The 17,765-nt window shown below is 36.4% G+C and overlaps 2 protein-coding genes across 5 annotated transcripts in view; both read right to left on the bottom strand.

The window, feature by feature from the left end:
- Positions 1-17,765, bottom strand: part of LOC116707692 (serine-rich adhesin for platelets) — a 149,925-nt gene that overhangs the window by 128,859 nt on the left and 3,301 nt on the right. For 2 of the 4 annotated variants that reach the window (XM_032545137.1, XM_032545135.1), the window contains exons 5-22: positions 15,566-15,638; positions 15,286-15,338; positions 14,990-15,070; positions 14,787-14,870; positions 14,615-14,698; positions 14,418-14,528; positions 13,693-13,776; positions 12,575-12,617; positions 12,452-12,492; positions 12,299-12,350; positions 12,103-12,209; positions 11,881-11,970; positions 11,699-11,794; positions 11,540-11,623; positions 11,367-11,465; positions 11,210-11,272; positions 9,920-10,003; positions 9,752-9,823 (exon numbers count right to left, since the gene is read on the bottom strand). In XM_032545137.1, the coding sequence (XP_032401028.1) occupies positions 9,752-9,823; positions 9,920-10,003; positions 11,210-11,272; positions 11,367-11,465; positions 11,540-11,623; positions 11,699-11,794; positions 11,881-11,970; positions 12,103-12,209; positions 12,299-12,350; positions 12,452-12,492; positions 12,575-12,617; positions 13,693-13,776; positions 14,418-14,528; positions 14,615-14,698; positions 14,787-14,870; positions 14,990-15,070; positions 15,286-15,338; positions 15,566-15,638 (1,401 nt within the window). The remainder of the gene's footprint in view (positions 1-9,751; positions 9,824-9,919; positions 10,004-11,209; positions 11,273-11,366; positions 11,466-11,539; positions 11,624-11,698; positions 11,795-11,880; positions 11,971-12,102; positions 12,210-12,298; positions 12,351-12,451; positions 12,493-12,574; positions 12,618-13,692; positions 13,777-14,417; positions 14,529-14,614; positions 14,699-14,786; positions 14,871-14,989; positions 15,071-15,285; positions 15,339-15,565; positions 15,639-17,765) is intronic. The other 2 variants (XM_032545136.1, XM_032545138.1) reach the window with 2 other exon arrangements.
- On the bottom strand, positions 5,736-7,270 carry LOC116707696 (mediator of RNA polymerase II transcription subunit 19a-like). The gene is made up of 4 exons (XM_032545145.1): positions 7,139-7,270; positions 6,850-6,944; positions 6,373-6,600; positions 5,736-5,870 (listed from the first exon to the last, which is right to left on the bottom strand). The coding sequence occupies exons 1-4, from the start codon at positions 7,158-7,160 to the stop codon at positions 5,865-5,867; spliced, it is 351 nt and encodes a 116-aa protein (XP_032401036.1). The 5' UTR covers positions 7,161-7,270; the 3' UTR covers positions 5,736-5,864.

The raw sequence follows: 17,765 nt of genomic DNA on the forward strand, positions 1-17,765 counted from the left end.
GAAATTGTTAGGAATGACACATTTGAAACAAATTTGTTGGAATCCAACACATTTGCAATTGTAAAATGAAAATTGCTGCTTCAATTTCATTGGGCAAATCCTGACATTTTGTTTAACCCCCCTATGTCCGAAATGGATTTATTTTGCACTTTTATGGCTACGAAATTATCGTGAGGGAGCTTGTCTGTAGGTTTTCAATGACAACTTAAACTTTCTATATCTAGCATAATTGATTTGGTATTATTTTGTGCACAAACAGTTTAAAGGGCAAGAGAAGAAACATGTGAATTTCCCTCTCTACTGATAACAAGGATACACGGTGTGAAAGTTTATCCCAGGCGTTTCCTGCATGACATATCCAGTCTAAATCTGAAATGAAAACAAGATGTTTTAATTGAACTATTGTCTATTACCTATTTCTGTGCCTCCTATTTTGGGCGTGTGTAGGATCCGTTAGCTTAAACCAGTAGAACCTGCAAGGCCATTGTATGGGCCGAGCGTCTTAACCTCATACTTTATTTGAAGTAACGTAATGTCACGACAGCAAGCCGTCTGGGGAGATTCAATCGAAGAAAGCTTGAACGAGAAGGGCGTTTATTTTCTAGGCAACATTTCCGCCGGCCCACTTCAGCGCGAGTGAGTCTGCACGGCTTGACTTCGCTCAGCTGCGGATGATTGAGATGAGCTCGAGCCCGGCTGTTGCTGGGAGACCGCTGACGCTAGACAAGGGAGAGACGTCCATGCCCTCCTGGGGCGCGCGCACAGTACGACTGAGAATACTGGAATAGAATAGAATAGAATAGAATAGAATAGAATAGAATAGAATAGAATACTTATAAACAAAGCAATCTTTTGATACCTACATTGTGCTACAGCTTTGGTTTCATGACATATTTAAATTATTGTTGCTATAAATAACAATGACAAATATAAACTCTAATAAATCAGAGCTACATTTCTGCTGTGTAACTGTTTTCTTTTTTTCTGCCATACACACAGAATTCAGTGGCTTCTTTGATCACCGCTGCTATATTAGGCCCTCAGTTCTGAGTCATTATTCCTAGTTTGTAATGTAAATATCAATGCAGTGTCAATGCAACATGCAGCTTTTCAGGTGAGCTCTACAATGCTTGCTCGGCAGGAAATGTGAGGTGGGTTGTTTACCACTGCGGGAGGTGGGGGGTAAGAGAGACCAAAGCATGCCATGAGTGATTGAAATACTGTACGCTACAAAGACGACACCATCAAAGGACCTGCATTCAGGCCTCTAATCACTCTGATCCATTGATGACACTTGGCTCACCTCAACACCAAATGATTGCTGGGATCTTTTAAACTTTACAGCATGACCAGTCTAGAAGTTTATGCAAACATAAGGGTACAGTTGAAGTGTTTTGTTGTTTGTAGTTCCTCTCTAATTTGGGTTTCAGAAAATTGGAGAATGACTATAATCAAAGAGAAAAAACACACAATGAATGTAAAACCATCCCTCCATCCTGTCTTCAGGAATTTCAGACAATAGACATATTAGGGTCGAAGAATCTGAAGAATGCCCTGAGGCTTTTGTCTTGCTGTCTACGTCCTTCCTTTTCACAGCATTTCAGATAGAAGATTTAGACCTACATGCATATACTGAAGAATCAGTTGCTGTTTTAAAGATTTTGCAACTTTTTTTGAAAATTGTGCAAGTTTCAAAGACAAAGCAATACACATTGCGCTGGATCACATTCAGGTGAATGGGAGGACCACTGGACACCCAGCATACAAACTGAGTGAGACAAGAGAAAGTTCTCTTTTGTGAGCAGATTTACAACATTCAACTAATTTTATGAGAAAACCTATTAATATGACTACCTTTTAGTTCTAGATTAAAAAACAGCCATATTCACATTTAAAAAAGATGCTTAAGACCTATTGAAAATTGTTTGTCATTTAATAATAATAATAATAATAATAATAATAATAATAATAATAATAAGAATAATAATAATAATAATAATAATAATAATAATAAGAATAATAATAATAATAATAATAATAATAATAAACACCCCCTTGAATCATCAACTAACAATAGTTATAAACTGCCACTCATCTAGCTTCCTGCAGTGACTGGCTGGGCAACTCAATCTTGCATGACAAAAAGTGAATCTGGCCATGTATTTTTGCAGCTGCTTTATTTTAAGATTTGATTGAAAATGTTATAACCTTGAGCCACCACAAGGCGATGCTGGTTTCCATTGTCATGGCCAGAAGTCACTGAAGTTTCAAATGTTTGCCCAACTTACTTCTTTCAACCATAATGTACTTTCTTTCACCTGTAAGCAGTCTTACCCTTTGTTTAACAAAAGTTTTCTGAGCCAAATACTTGTTTGTAAGATAAATGCTGACTGTAAAATCCTGAGTCAGATCAGACCTAAACTTTATAGAAGCATAAAATATACTGTGAAGTACACAACAGACCATTATTGGAGGGGTTACTTGTATTCCTTAGTTACACATTATCTACATTTATTGATTTGATTAAAATTGGAATGGGAAACCATTTCCAAAAGTGCACTAAGAAAAATAACTAAAAGAAAAATATCTTAATAAAAGCTGCATTGACAACTGCATAGCTAAAACCAGATGTTCAGCTTACAGAATGTTACAATGAATTTCATTTTGTTGTGAATTATTATTAAAATAAATTTATGCAACATTTTCAAAGAACCTATCTTATACACTCATGGTAATCCATAACTGAAATTTTCTTTGATTTTATGAACACATGCTAAATAAGTTTTCTGTGCAAATCACTGAAGGAAATTAAACAACAACCAACAAAGGCCAGGAAGTGTAAGACACCCCACAGGACAAGATTTATGAGAAATACATTTTGACCCGGCTTATGCTCACACCTTCTGGCCACATTAATTCTTTTGGAGAAATGTTCTTGTAAGCTGTTCTTCTGATTGCTGCTTTCAATACTCCCCTTATAGATTTAAATAAGAAACACAGCTCTGAACATGATGGATGGGTTAAATTGGGCTTCTTCAGCAGCCCCAGAAAAGATGCATGCTTGATTTATTATTGATTCGTCTCTGAAACCGCTCCATTTTTCTTTTATTCCACACCCCCCATAAAAGATTCAAAAGACCTGAAGGAGATCCTCGTTGCTAAATGCTGCAAGTCTCCTCTGGACGCCTGTCATGGAGTTTACTGTAGCCTAAATATTGATGTCAAGTAAACAACTAAGCCTTTGCTTTTTTGTGTGTGCTGTGTTGCATTGGCTTTGACTTGTTGAACCTTTGTTGGCATGAGAACATTCACTTTTGGTCTTTAATGGATCTTTTTGTGGCATGGGTACAAGTTTGATAAACGCCCAAGTATTTTAAAATCACTTTCTTATAACTTTGGAGGGTTATTTATAAGCTGCTGGATTGAAGAATTCTCCTAAAACTTACTAAACAGTGCTTTTTCAAAACCATCTGAAGTATAAATAATGCAAAATTCAAAAGCCATGTTTAAATATATTGACATAAAAAAACATTGCTTTCTCTGAAAAGCTAAGCGTTGCCCTGTAATATTAAAAGGTTATTATTTAATCAGAAGCTTTGCCACATAATACCAAAAACTCCTAGAGATTTATTTTCTATCTAACAAAATATAGGACTAAATGTACAGTTGATAAATGACAGCAACTAATTTTTGCTCAAATATTGCCCACTGTTTTCAGGTTGGGCTGTTTGTTGGCACAGCATGAAGGTTCTCAGTTTGAATTCCAGCCTGAGGTCTTCATGTTGTTTGCACGTTCTCCGTTTCCAGATGTGAGTTTTCTCTAATTTCCTCCCACAGTCCAATAACACGACTGTTTGTTTGATTGGCTTCTCAAAATGGACATTTGAATGGATGTCTAACCTACAGTATGTGTGTCTCTGTGTTGCCCTGACAGCGTGAGACAGGGTAAACCATCTCACACCCAATGATCACTTGAGGGCACTCCAGCCCCTCCACAGCCCTGTATATAGAGGAGCAGGTATAGACAACTGATGGATGTTTACAGAATGACTTTGAAAGCTTTCAGCACCCTTTCTCTGGGAATGTTTTCAGTTTTTTAGATACTTTATCATCTTCATTGATGGACCACTGGTGTCTTTAAATGGGTCATACTGCACTACAAGCTCATGGTTAGGCCACCGTGATATTTAAAGTAAAATCCATTAAAGGAAGCATAAAGGTTAAACATTTTTCAAAAAATATGATTGAAACAGCAAGAGTATATTAGTGGAACAAAAAGAGGATTTGACTGTGGTGCAAAAGCTTGGGCTTCAGAAAAGGGACTCAAAATCTCTGCTACCTAGACAGAAATCATTGGCCTTTGTTTACAGATTGGTGAAAGCTGGAGAGTGGTAATGTGAGAAAGTATTGTTCACCTCATGAATTTCTCAATCTACATCCTTACAATCAGCAGTCCCAATCACCTCACTGAGGAGTTACTTGGTATTCAAATTTAAGAATGACTGATTGCAATATTGTAGGGAAAAAGTTATAAGAAAAATAGGCTTTTTTTTTTTTCTTTTTTTTGCTAAACAATGTTTAAATATGGATGGACCAATTTCAATTTGAAATACATAGCTTTAACTGTTATTAATGTCCAGCATAATATTTTTCACAAGAAAAATACTACAGTGCCTCCTTTTACACTTTTTTTTCTTACACTTTTACTTGTTGCATCCCAGCCCTGTATTTAATTGAATTTTATTGATAAATGAATGAATGCAGGCTTGTTCGGTAAGTGGGAATCAATTACATTAGACATGTTCACCCTGATACCCCTAAATAAAATCTAGTGTAACCATTTCCCCTCACCTGTCAGTGACTTAGTAAAAAGAGCCAATCAGTGTGCAGTTTAATCTTAGTATAAAAATGATGCACTTTGAATGGTTCTGAAGTTCGCTAGATTAGACTGGTAAAACAGAAATTCTCATGAAGGTTAAAAGAATAGATTTTGACTGAGGGGAAGCCAAGTAAAAAGAATAAAAACTCCATACATATTTAGATTTGCTAGGAAGAAATTAATAAAAACCAGTCATTCACAGTCAGGCATGACTTCACATCAGCCAAATAAAATACATCGAAGTTTGTTGGAACATAAGAAAATGTGAAAAGTTTCAGGAAGTATGGAGGAATCTGAAAAGCTCTGAGCACAGTTCTGAGCTGGCTGACCGCCAGCATCTAAAAATACAGATTACAGTCACCAGGTAGAAAAATTAAAGCAAGCATGAGCAGTATTTTGGACCAAAATCAATGGACTGATAAGTAAAAATTGATGGAACTTTGTAGCAAGAGTATAATTATGGATACGGATTATGGATAATTATGAATTATGATGTGGTAATTTTCTGATAAAAATTTATCTCCTTTTAAATGTTATCTTTATACAACTGTAAATAATTTACATTTTATTTATTTATAGGACCCACTCATAGGAGCTGCGCCTTATTTATGGATGTTATTGCATTAGTCACCGTTTCTGCTCAGTATCCTCCCCAATTTCCAGAAGTAAAACTGTTTTATTTTTACATTTAACCAAGTTCTGTTCCAAGTAGATTTTATAATTAATATGAAAATGCTCTATTCAATTCTATAATGTATATTCCTACTTCAACATCAAAACTCTGCTGACTTTAAAAATAGAAGCCAGCGCCATCTTGTGGCGAGATCAAAACATAAACGGTGAAATACGACGCAAATAGACTTCTTGTAACTGTTTACTTCTTCAGATCAGTTTTGTTTTACATTGTGTACAGATAAACCACATACACCATTATAACAAACAAGAATGGAGTGGCAAACAGAGCAGGCCAGGTCCACAGGGGAGATCAATCCTGAAATGACAGCAAATGTTACTGGAGAAGAGAGTAAGAAAGAAAAAAAAAAGATTTATAGCTGTTCCACAATAGCTGTCAGACGACATTCCTTTCACGACGACTGTTAAACTGGCTACTTCTTGCCCACTATGGGCTGGGTTGTTCACGTAACTGCCACACATTCATCTGTAGATTCTGAACGATAAGAACTCGTCCATAAACAGAGTATGCAAACCTATGGGGTGTGGTGTGTTGTGTTAATAAAATGTGCACAACCAGTAAGACCAGTTGTGGATGCTGTACACACAGGCTAAAAAACAATGATTTTGGAGTGAACCTGTGACTGCAGGTGTGACTACAAGTCTAACAGGTGTGACGCTATTCTACATGTTCAACTGTATTTCATTGGATATTCTATGTTTTCTACAAATATTAGAATTGAACATCTGGTAAAGTTCTTCTTCAGAAGAAACAGGACCAAATATTTAGTAATCAAATAGGCTAAGTGGGGATACTCTACCTCATCACTGCCGGAAGATGAGGAACCATCTTTCTTTTCCTTCTTCTTCTTCTTCTTTCCATCTTTGTCCTTGTGATCAGACTTGTCTTTGGACTTTTCCTTGTGATCAGACTTGTCTTTGGACTTTTCCTTGTGATCAGACTTATCTTTGGACTTTTCCTTGTGATCAGACTTGTCCTTGGACTTTTCCTTGTGATCAGACTTGTCCTTGCTATCGGACTTGTCACCCTGAGAACAGAAATAGTTTGCACAGGATCAAACTGATGAATGATGGCTCTTGGGACATACAATTCATCTAATAGAGCGAGTCCTGCACTGCTTTAAAGCCTCAAGATACACGTAAAACATGGATGCATTTTCAAATGACAAATGTAAACACAAATCCGCAACATTTCCTTGTAGATTTCCGCCAATGAAAAAAAAGAAACAAAAAAACATTCCAGCGCCTGATAGCGACTTGCTGCAAAGACCTCTTACCTTTTTGTCTTTATTTTTGTTTTTGCTCCAAGGTAAGCTGAACTCATCCTTCTGTGCTTCCTCCTTCGTGATCTTCTCCTCTTTGTCACCCATAGCTGCAAATAAGGTAGTTTAAAAACAGACAGCCAATGTCAAAGGCTTGCAAAGAAAAGCATTGGTCGCGTATGTTACGCAAACCTCTCTCAATTGTCTTTTTTTTTTTTTTTCTAATAAATTCCCAGAAATTACAGACGGATACATATCAGCAAAGGATAGTGAAAAGAATAATGTGTCCTAGATTTATTCATACCTGAAGAGAGATCAAAACTCATGTGTTTCTCCGAGCTTTGCCGCCGCTGAAAGTTCACCTCTCCAATTTACAGGAAACCTGTTTGAGGCGCACCTAAAGTACTCAACTAGAGCCACGCCCTCGTGACAGCTCCCCTTTTTGTTGATAAGGAAATAATTCCATGACGGCTTACTTATGTCACCCGTGTGCTGTTGCTGTCGGACAATAGCTATTTCGAGTCGCAACAGAAAAACGGAGTTACTTTAGGTAAGGTTAGGTTCATCGGTTCATCTTTTAATGATAGAATTTTGAATAATTGCCGGATTTATTCAACATTTATGCAGCCACAAAAATGGAAGAAATAGAACCGAAAGAATTTCATTTAATGCGGTCTGTATTTGGAGGGTTTAAGGTGAACATTTAAGCTGATATTATACAGAATAATGTTTTTGCTGATTTGCAGAACATTTAGTGCACATTTGTGCTGCGTTAACACGGGCGGTCCCAGCCTGTTTGGTGCCCCGGGCGAACAGCATTCAGAGCCTGTCCACTTTGAAGGCAGCCTCATGTCCAGACACACGTCACCTCTGTGTGGCTTTCAACATAATATTCAAGATGCTTAGATACGAAAGGCGCAGCTGCATACATCGGCTTCCACATTCATTGGAAACACTGGTACAGTAGTGTTAAAAACCTTTAAATAAAATAACTTTTTATGGCAATATCTCACTGCAAAATATGTAGAAATGTTTTTTTTAATATTGGCTGTAGATGGAAACTAATAAGTAACGCAGAGGATCTGTGAAGCTATTGGTGGGGTTCTCTTCTGAAAGGCTTTAGGGCATTGTTTTACTGTACAGGCTATAAACTGTTTAACATGTTAGGATATTTTAAATAAGAATACCAGAAAATTATATTTCAGCAGGATGATGGTCCAACATAAATCACAACTCGGGGATAAAGTTGCAGAAAGCTTTAGACAAGAGTCAATCCCAAGCTTTGAATATTTCACAGATCAGGGTTCAGTTATTCAAATAAAAAGTGAAAGAACATGACACAACAGCAAAGCTAGCAAGCTATACACCAAAGCTGACGAGATGGGCAAGGAAAGGCTTTTAAATTTTTAGAGAATCAGACACCTTTGTACCGCTGGATTAGCTGCAGAGATCCACAGTGAAGGTTGGGAAATCTTTTGACAGAACTATTATTAGTTGACTTGCAAAGGTTGACTTCTTGAAAGCAATAGTTAACACATCGTATTATAGCACACCAAACCCCACAGTGACGCTTTAGTGGCAGCTTAATGTTGTGGTATTGCTATCAGATGGTGAAACTGTTCAGGGCTTACATTAGATGATTTAGACCAAAGAATTTTTCTCTAGCAAAACTTGAATATGCAGCAAAACTAGTCAGATTAGATTTGCTACATATCTAAAACCTAAAATGTTCTTTGTTCCAAAAAAAAAAAAAAAAGGAACTTACTAGGCAAGATTTATATCTTAAATCTTTAGCAAGTTTACAATTAGTTTAGCAAATCCTGGATGTTCCAAACTGAGACACGCAATTCTAGAAAAGTCTTGCATCTGTAATTGTGGGGTACAATAAACACAAAATAATGACATCACAGTTTTATTGCCCAAAGCATTTTAAATTCCTTAATGCAGTTGAAATTTTGCTTCAAAATAAAGAAAAACATTTCCCCCATTTTCATGTTCAAAAAACCCCAACAAAATGGGTTTTTTTTTATTAGCGTTGTTAACCCTCAAGAAGCCAACAGAGCTGAAGCTATCTTTGACTTGCATGTATGTTAAATTACCATGTTTGAATCAGCTGTAAAGCATACCCAAAAGCATTGTTAGCATTGATCTAGATTGAGCAGCACTGCTTTCGTCTGGTCATGTCATGGTTGGTAAGGCTTGGGGCCTCTCAGGAGGTCACTTGAGGAGAGGGTGGTGGTCCTGGTCGTTCCATCTCCATACCTCCTGGGATTCCCCATCAAGGCCTCCATGGGGCTTTTGGACCTGTGAGTGGGAGCCTTGTCTCCAACACTCAGGTTGGTGCTGGTGTAAGGCGACTTGTAGGTGGGTGAAGGATCCGTCTTCACAGCAGAGGTAGGTGACACAAAGGATGAGGACCCCGTGCCGCTCTGATCAGAGCTAGCACCGCTGGATGCAGATGACAACTTATAGGTGGCTGAAGGTTTCGGAGGATCCATCTTCACGGTGGAGGAGAGAGACACAAAGGACGAGGATCCTGTGCCGCTCTGAGCAGAGCTGACACCACTGGAGAAAGAAGGTAAGCCGATGCTCGAGTCTGAAGACCCTGGTTTGGGCTCACTGCTTTGGTCACCTTCAGGGCTTTCCTAGAATGTAAATGACACCAGCCTTTTAAAAAAAATCTAACTGGAAAAGCAGAGCAAAAAAAGGTCATGTGTTGTTTGTTTTTTTTAATCGGGACAATCTGATGACGTGTCCATTTAAAGACTCTCTTTACCTGCTTGTCCTTCTCCTCTTTATTCTCCTTGTTGCTGTCAGATGATTTGGATAAGTTCTGCTCAAACACAAACAGATCAACACTCCTTCATATGGCCTTCAAAAAAAATTAAACCCACATTTTTTTTCCCCAATAGAATACTTTTTTCTCTTTGTCTTTTTTCTTCTTCTTCTTCTTCTTCTTGTCATCATCACTGCTAGAAGAACCCGAGTCCTTGAATGAGAATTAAAACTGGACTTCAGTTTCCTGTTCGTTGCACAGCACCTCACCAGGCTTTAAGAAAAAATAAATAAATAAATAAAATCAAACCTTTTTCTTGTGTTTCTTTTTCTTCTTGTCTTTTTTCTTCTTCTTTTTCTCATCATCACTAGAAGAAGAGGAGGAAGAGGAATCCTATATGGACATAACAATTGATGCATTTTTAGTCTTTTCTGTGAACCAAATAAATCACACAGATGCTTGAACGATCAATCGGACACCTTCTTTTTCTTCTTTTTCTTGTCCTTCTTCTTATTTTTCTTGTGTTTCTTTTTCTTCTACAATAAGAAAATTGTGGTAAAACAATTTTGTTTCACTGTATGTTTGATTTTATAACTGCACATTGTACCTTGCTGCCATCACTATCAGAAGAAGAGCTTTCATCAGAAGAGCTGGAGCTCTGGGAATGATATCAATCACATGGTTAGATTTACAAAGCCTCTTCATGATGGACACATACTGTACATAGTGGTGGTCACAGTGAAAAGGTTTCAGAAGCAATGTTCACCTGTTGGAAAGTCAGAGCTCACTACAAATTTTACATCTGGCCTGTCTTTCTATAGAATGAAACCTGTTCGGGTCAAAAAAATATTGGGTGTCATTGGTGAAGAATTAAGGACTATTATAACTACTTTCATGTTAAAAATGTGAAGTATTGATTTTCAGTTCAAGTGTTGATTAAAGTGTGAATTATCCATCAGAGTTTTTTTTGTTGTTTTTTTTTTTTTTTACCTCAAAATTTAAATATTATTTTGGCTGTATTGTTCTGTAACTTGAGCAAATTTTTTCCATAGTACGTACACACTTTTGTTATTAGACTGTACAGATTTTACAGTTTTGGGAATGAAAACACTATTTATTGTAGATTATTTCAATTATGTGACTTACAGGTAGAGTATTTTTATCTTGGTAATGAAGGCCTCTTGGAGATGTATCAAGGTACATTTGTGACAATGGCGCTAAAGATGCTTATGAAGCTAATGGAAGCTGACGATTCAATCAGCTCACGGAGAAACAAAACATATGGGCAAATAAAAAGACAATTTTTCAGGATATGAGCTTGTTTTTAACCATATAGGCAGTGAATTTCCTTTGGACATGTTTGTGTGTTTTAAAACTGAAAACCTTTTGAGTGGGGGTGGGTGGTTGGAAGGGAACGATGGTGAAAAATATTTTAATTTTGTGTTGTTATTTAGATTTCTCCTGCTATAATTTGTCTAAATGCGTGTTGCTAACAAAAACTGTGAAAAGTGCCAAAAAACAGTTGAGAACGCTTAGATCTTAAATCTTGAGCAAATTTATGATGGATGGGCTGAAGCATTGCAAAAGGATTCTCTCTACCTTCTTTTTTTTCTTCTTCTTCTTTTTCTTGTCATCATCACTGTCAGAGGAAGAGCTAGAGTCCTGTAAAAAGCACCGATGTTAGCACAATCTCTTATATATATCAAAATGAAAATCCAAATAAAGCCAAGACAAAATAGAAAGGCTATGGTTAAACCTTATCCTTCTTTTTCTTGGTCTTCTTTTTCTTTTTCTTCTTCTTTTTGTCATCCTCACTATCCGAAGAAGATGATGATAAAGAAGATGAGCTTGAGTGCTGCAAAGGAAAAAAAAAAAATTGATTCTACCTTCAAGAATCAAGTAAAACATCGTCCATAAAAACTATCCAACCTTCTTTTTTGCCTTTTTTTTCTTCTTCTTCTTCTTCTTCTTCTTGTCGTCCTCACTGTCTGAGGATGAGGAAGAGCTGGAATCCTGTGAAGGAAGAACACCAAAAGTAAAGCGTGAACCAGAACCTCTCAAACATCAAAGCACGTTTTTGTCGCAAACCTTATCTTTCTTCTTTTTCATCTTTTTTTTTTTCTTCTTCTTTTTCTTTTCATCTTCACTATCAGAGGAGGAAGATGATGAAGAAGAGCTAGAATCCTGTGAAAGAGGGAAACCAATAATATAAGGCAAAATGCAAGATGGATTCTTGTGAAGACGCAAACAGAAGGTGCCAGAATGCAAACCTTATCTTTCGTTTTCTTCTTCTTCTTCTTCTTTTCATCCTCGCTGTCTGAAGAGCTATCAGATGAAGAAGACGAGGAGCTAGAAGAATCCTGCGAGCAAGAAAAAAAAAATCACATTATTGTAAATACAAATGTTTTACAGAATGTGTAATAGAAATGGTGCACTTCTTTTAGCTTCTTGTTATTTTTCATGCAAGTCTCCTTAAAGAAAATCTAACGCACCTTTTTCTTCTTCAACTTCTTCTTTTTATCCTTTTCTTTCCCTCCTCCTCCCTCATCATCACTCAGGTGACCATCCTCTATGCCATAAGGAAACGGCTGTGCTCCCCCTAGGGGACAGGAATCATCATAGCAACACCAAAACATTTCTTCATGGAGCGGTTTAATCAGGCTGATACCCAGAGCGTTGCACACCCACCAGCTAGTGTGGTGGAGAGAGTGCCCTCTACTGCTGATGTAAGCTCTTTGTCCTGACAGGAAGAAAAAAAGAAAAACAACATAGCAATGACTTTCACTGAACGAGCATTTGTAATCATGTATGTGGTGTGCAGGTGTTAGCAAGATTTTCCACCTTGTCAGCATCTCTGTCTCCATTAGCTCCTGTCTCACCACCTGCAGTGTAAAACATAAGCTGGTTGATCGTATTGATGCACTTAAATCAGCTTGGATATTTGTGTTTTGTTCTGTGTCTCACCTTCACCTGAAAGAGCACTGCTTGGGTCCTTTTGCTCTTCATCCTGAGAGAATCACACGTCAAGATCAAAGTTGCTTAATTAAATTGAGTCAGAATATAAGATGAGATGCTAAAAAAATGCACTAAAACATATAAACAGCAAATACAAGAACTCAGAAGAGTGGCATTTTTATTGTTCAGCTCCATTAGTACCAGCTGGGTATATTACGTATGATGCCATTAGCTTGTTTATGTATTTTTTTTTTTTTTTTTCATTTAACAGTACGCTGAACATCACAGAATGCCCCATTAGTGCTTCTAACAGGTTAGATTTGAAATTAAACAGGACATAAGTCAAGCAGTCAGTTTCACTTCCAATGTCAAGCATCTAGCATCGAGAAGTTATTGAATCTTCATAAGATCATGTCATTTTATTATTGGATCATTGCTATGATAATTGAGGCACAAATGAGTCACTTTTGCAGGATTTTACAAGTTTAGTGCATGTGGCATGTTGTTGCTGCACATAACATTTATTTTTTTGTTTTTAATCTATGGCAACCATGCTCACGTTTTGTATGATAACATTATGAATTATGCATTATTTCCTCATGGCATTGTGTAATCTATTACTATTAAAATGTAAGGCAGACGCATGCGATGGGCACCAGCATTTGGACTAACATTTTGGAACAGCAATAAAGCATGGCTTGGTTGTAAAGTTAGAATATTCTCATTCATTGACACTCCTTCACAGGCTGAAGGAGTTCTAAATGTGAACAACAAATGTCCAAAATTCAAGTGGTACTTAAACTGAAATGTTGAATAACCCTGACCTCATAGTCCAATATTACTGCTGTGAATCCGAAACTTGGAGAAAACCTGAATGCATGAACAAACCAGTTTTTTGTTTAGGTGCTTGTTTAAAGCAATTGATCCAACCATAGGAGCCTCCATAGAGAGGGGACCATAAATGAGATCCGAAAAGACATGTTAGCTAGACTGCAAACCAGAAATTTTACCCACAATTAACCCCAGAGCAACAGCATCAAGATAAACACAACATTGTGCTACAGTTAACAACAGTTAGCCTTGTTCATGAGCAAGGGTATTCAGTTAGCAAGATAAAAGAGATTTGCCTTTTTCTTATCCTTTTTCTTCTTCTTCTTCATCTTCTTCTTGTCTTTCTTACTATCAGAGGATGAAGATGAAGAGCTGGAATCCTGCATGAATTAAGAAAAAAAACATCAATACTTAATTTATTTAAAAAATTCATGAGACATGTATAAAATTTGCTAACAATACAAGTGGCATTAGCTTCTACAGATACAAGCTAATCAGGTAGAATCTAAATGTAAAGATGGAAAATCAGCTAAAGAGCAAAGAATTGTTGCTGGGCAATGTCAAAATGAAAATAATAGTGCAAAAAGCTGCAGGTCAGTAAAATTACAGGAGTTAATCAAAGCACATTTAGTCATCTTGCCTGGTGGTGCCCCTGTAATTACAATGCATCCATCTGCGTGTGAATGACTGAATGTACTGCAAAGCTCTTTGGGATCCCAAAGACTACACAGGTACAGGCCATTTAGCATGATTGTTTTCAGAGAATATCTAGAGTTTAAAAATGAATATACACATGGACACGCCAAGCCTGCTTCATTAGCTTTCTTACTGATTCTGTTGAACCACATTTCAAAAGTAATGTCTGATTGTAATTGGTTAATTTTTAGTAGATTTTTGCTTTGGCCAGTTTCGAGTTATTTTAGTGACCATGGTGAGTTTTTCGGCCATTGACAGAGGGGTACCAACAAATTGTCCATGTGTGTAATTAGAAAACACAATCTGGTTCTGCTTGACACATAACCTTTTTCTTGTTTTTCTTTTTCTTCTTCTTCTTCTTGTCCTTTTTCTTCTTTTTCTTGTCATCCTCACTATCAGATGAAGATGAACTATCAGAAGAAGAAGAACTTGAGTCCTACAAGAAAAGAGGAGTGAGTGAGTTGTAATCACACCCTTACAGAAAGTGCAAGGACGAGATTTTGACATGTTTCCACATTTAACCTTCTTCTTTTTCTTTTTTTTCTTCTTCTTCTTATCATGCTCACTGTCAGATGAAGAGCTACCTGAAGAAGATGAACTTGAATCCTATTAAAAAACAGTAATTATTCGAGATATCTTTTTTTAATTTTAGTGAACAGACTGGAAAAACAAGGTAAACACAAGCAAATCATGCCTTCTTCTTTTTCTTCTTCTTTGTTTTCTTTTTCTTCTTTTTCTTCTTTTCATCTTCACTGTCAGATGAGGAGGAGGAAGAATCCTGGCAGAAAAAAAGAATAACAAAATTAAGATGTGGGTTAGGAATTTCATAAAGTACTAAAAGCACCTAGTTATTGTATCATAATCACAAAAATATGATGATGGGTGATATTTTCATACCTTCTTCCTTTTCTTCTTTTTTTTCTCCTTATCTTTCTTCTTTTTCTTCTTGTCATTTTCCTCATCTGATGAGTCGTAATCCTGAATACACGGCATTTACATTATGGTTATGTGTAAAGTTTTAAAAGAAACATGTCTAATGTTTCTTTTAAAACATTAAAAGAAACATTAGACATGTTTCTTTTAATGTTTTAAAAGAAAACATGATAAAAGAAATAATGATACATCATCATTATTGATGATATATATTGCTTATATATCATCAATAATATAAATATTGATGATATTTTTCTTACAGGCTTCATGTGCATGCCCTCTCCAGTCAGCTGTTCTTCCAGACCCTCGGGACCTGAAAACCATATAATTGGGTATAGAAATTATACAGTAGTGATAATTTTTTAGTAAATATTTGGTCTTGACCACAAGTTCACACAAAAACTGTATGGACAAAATTTAGCCAGAAAGCAGAATTTATACTTCAAAGAACTGGATTAAATATAATCTGACAGGGGTTTATTATCACTGAATGCTTATGATCTGAGATGAAGGCACAGGCAGAAATCGGTGAATGTTTACCTTCCTGAAAGATGATAATGCTCTCCCAGACCTTCTCCTTTTTCTCCTTCTTATTCTTCTTTTTCTTCTCATCCTGTAGCAAAATATGGAACACAGTATTTTACACAGTGATTATTTTTTCTATGATACATAAGTGTTGGTCATCTAGGGAAGGCTGAGAATGTGAACCTCTGCTTTAGCTTATTATATAAACAATAAGAGATAAAAAGTTATAAATAAATAAACTACTGGTTTGAGCCCCCCAAAAAAAGCGGTAAAATAGGCTGTAGCCATGTGAGTGAAGGTTCAACTATAGAGAAGATATACCTAAAACTTTTTCATGTTACTTTTTTAACAACCACAAACAGTATATTGTATTGGGATTTCTATTAGGCAGAAAATTGTAACTGAACATCACCCTGAACACATCTATGTGGTGAAACATGACGGAGGCAGCGTTATGCCTGGTAAAATGTGTTTCTTCAGCAGAAATAAAGAAGCTGATCTGAATTTTTGGGAAAATAGATTAAGCTAAATACATGGCAGTCCTGAAGGAAAACCAGACTTAAGACTTGAGACTAGGGTGGTGTCCCCTTCCAGCAGGACAATGACTCTAAACCTAAAGAGTCACAGTGGATACGTTTAGGTAAGAATATGAAAGCATTAGAATAGTCCAATCAAAGTTCAGACCTGCGAAATCACAAAATCTCATCAAGTATTTTTGCTCTAGTTTCTAGTACAGATATTTTAGTCCACTTGAAATAAGTCAAAACTAACTTACAAGTAAATTTTTCAGCAAGGTATAGGAGCTTGCTTTGAGTCAGTTATTTCTTAAGAGTGATGTTGACAGATAATATCACTTATAACCAAACATTTTTCCCATGTTATAAGTGAAAAAAAAATATGCCAATGCAACTTGCACTTTTTCATCAATATAAAAGAATTATTTACTTAAAACAAGCTCCATTGTATTGATGGGAAGTTACTTGTAAATTTGTCTTTTCTTAAGATATTCGCACTAGAAGTCTGATCAACAATAGTTGGTAAGATTTTGTGTTTCTGCAGTGTAGATTTAATTTTGAGATTATGTCAAAAACTGATGTTCAGACGCTACAGATCTAATCTGACTGAGATGGAGTCTGTTGGCAAAAATACTTTCTGTAGATATGCAAAACTGATAGATACATGACTTGCAGCTGCAATTGTGGAAAAGCAAGTTCTACAACGTATCGCCTTACTAGGCCTGCATAGAAATGCAGGCCACATTTTTCTTTTTTTTTTCGCAAACTTCCCACCCTAAAAAAAATCTAAATGTTTCACCTTCCACTGCATGTAGATGTGTTGCCTAATGTTAGTCTAAGACATAAAACTCACAATAAAAGCCTTATGTGGGTGTGCCATGAAAAAATGTGAAAAAGGTCAGGAGGAGCAGGGCATGTACAGTACATGTCTGCAGTCCGATAACAAATACTTCATATCTCTGTGAACAGGCAGGTAAAATGGCTCCGCATGAAGTTACTTAACTTGCATGTACAAATGCATGCAGCTGCATAAAACTAAACCTAAAATATTTTAAGGTATTTGGGTCAACAAAATCTCACTCCCTGGCACCTGAAAAGCTGGATTTACAAAGAGAGATTCAAACACTCTAGCTGGGTGTGTTCCTCTCCTTGGTGATGCTTTGTGCTATATCAAGTAGAAGACATGGGAGCCTCTGTCTTGCTTAAGATTAAACAAATACCAGAGTTTTGGGCACCTTAAAATCAGCATGTCTTCTTACAAGTGAACTGAGATTTGAACTGCGTGTTGCAGGTTCTGGATTTTCCAGTTGTTTCTATTTTGCCACCCACTCTCCCAGAAAAACGTACTTACTATCTTATCCTGTGAAGAGACTGCTAACTTTGATTAAAAAAATTATAATTAAAAAGTTATAATTTAATGAAAAAGTTGAAACCAATAACATAGGTGTCAGGTTGCAAATTTATGTCATTAAATTTGCCGTATCAACCTAATAAATTATATGAATGACAGTAAATTTTATATTTTTCTACTCCAATAGTAAAGGCATTTCACCTAATACCTTTAAAAGCACCGACACCCTCTTGGAGCAGATGTTACATATTTCTTTTGTTTTTGTGACATGAAGCTTTAATTGGACTTTTTTGATTGAAAGAACCAGTTTCTCTTTCAGTTTTCCAAAGGAAGTGTTAGTGGTGCACAC

The sequence above is a fragment of the Xiphophorus hellerii genome, chromosome 18, assembly GCF_003331165.1.
Source record: "Xiphophorus hellerii strain 12219 chromosome 18, Xiphophorus_hellerii-4.1, whole genome shotgun sequence".
NCBI classification, from domain to species: domain Eukaryota; kingdom Metazoa; phylum Chordata; class Actinopteri; order Cyprinodontiformes; family Poeciliidae; genus Xiphophorus; species Xiphophorus hellerii.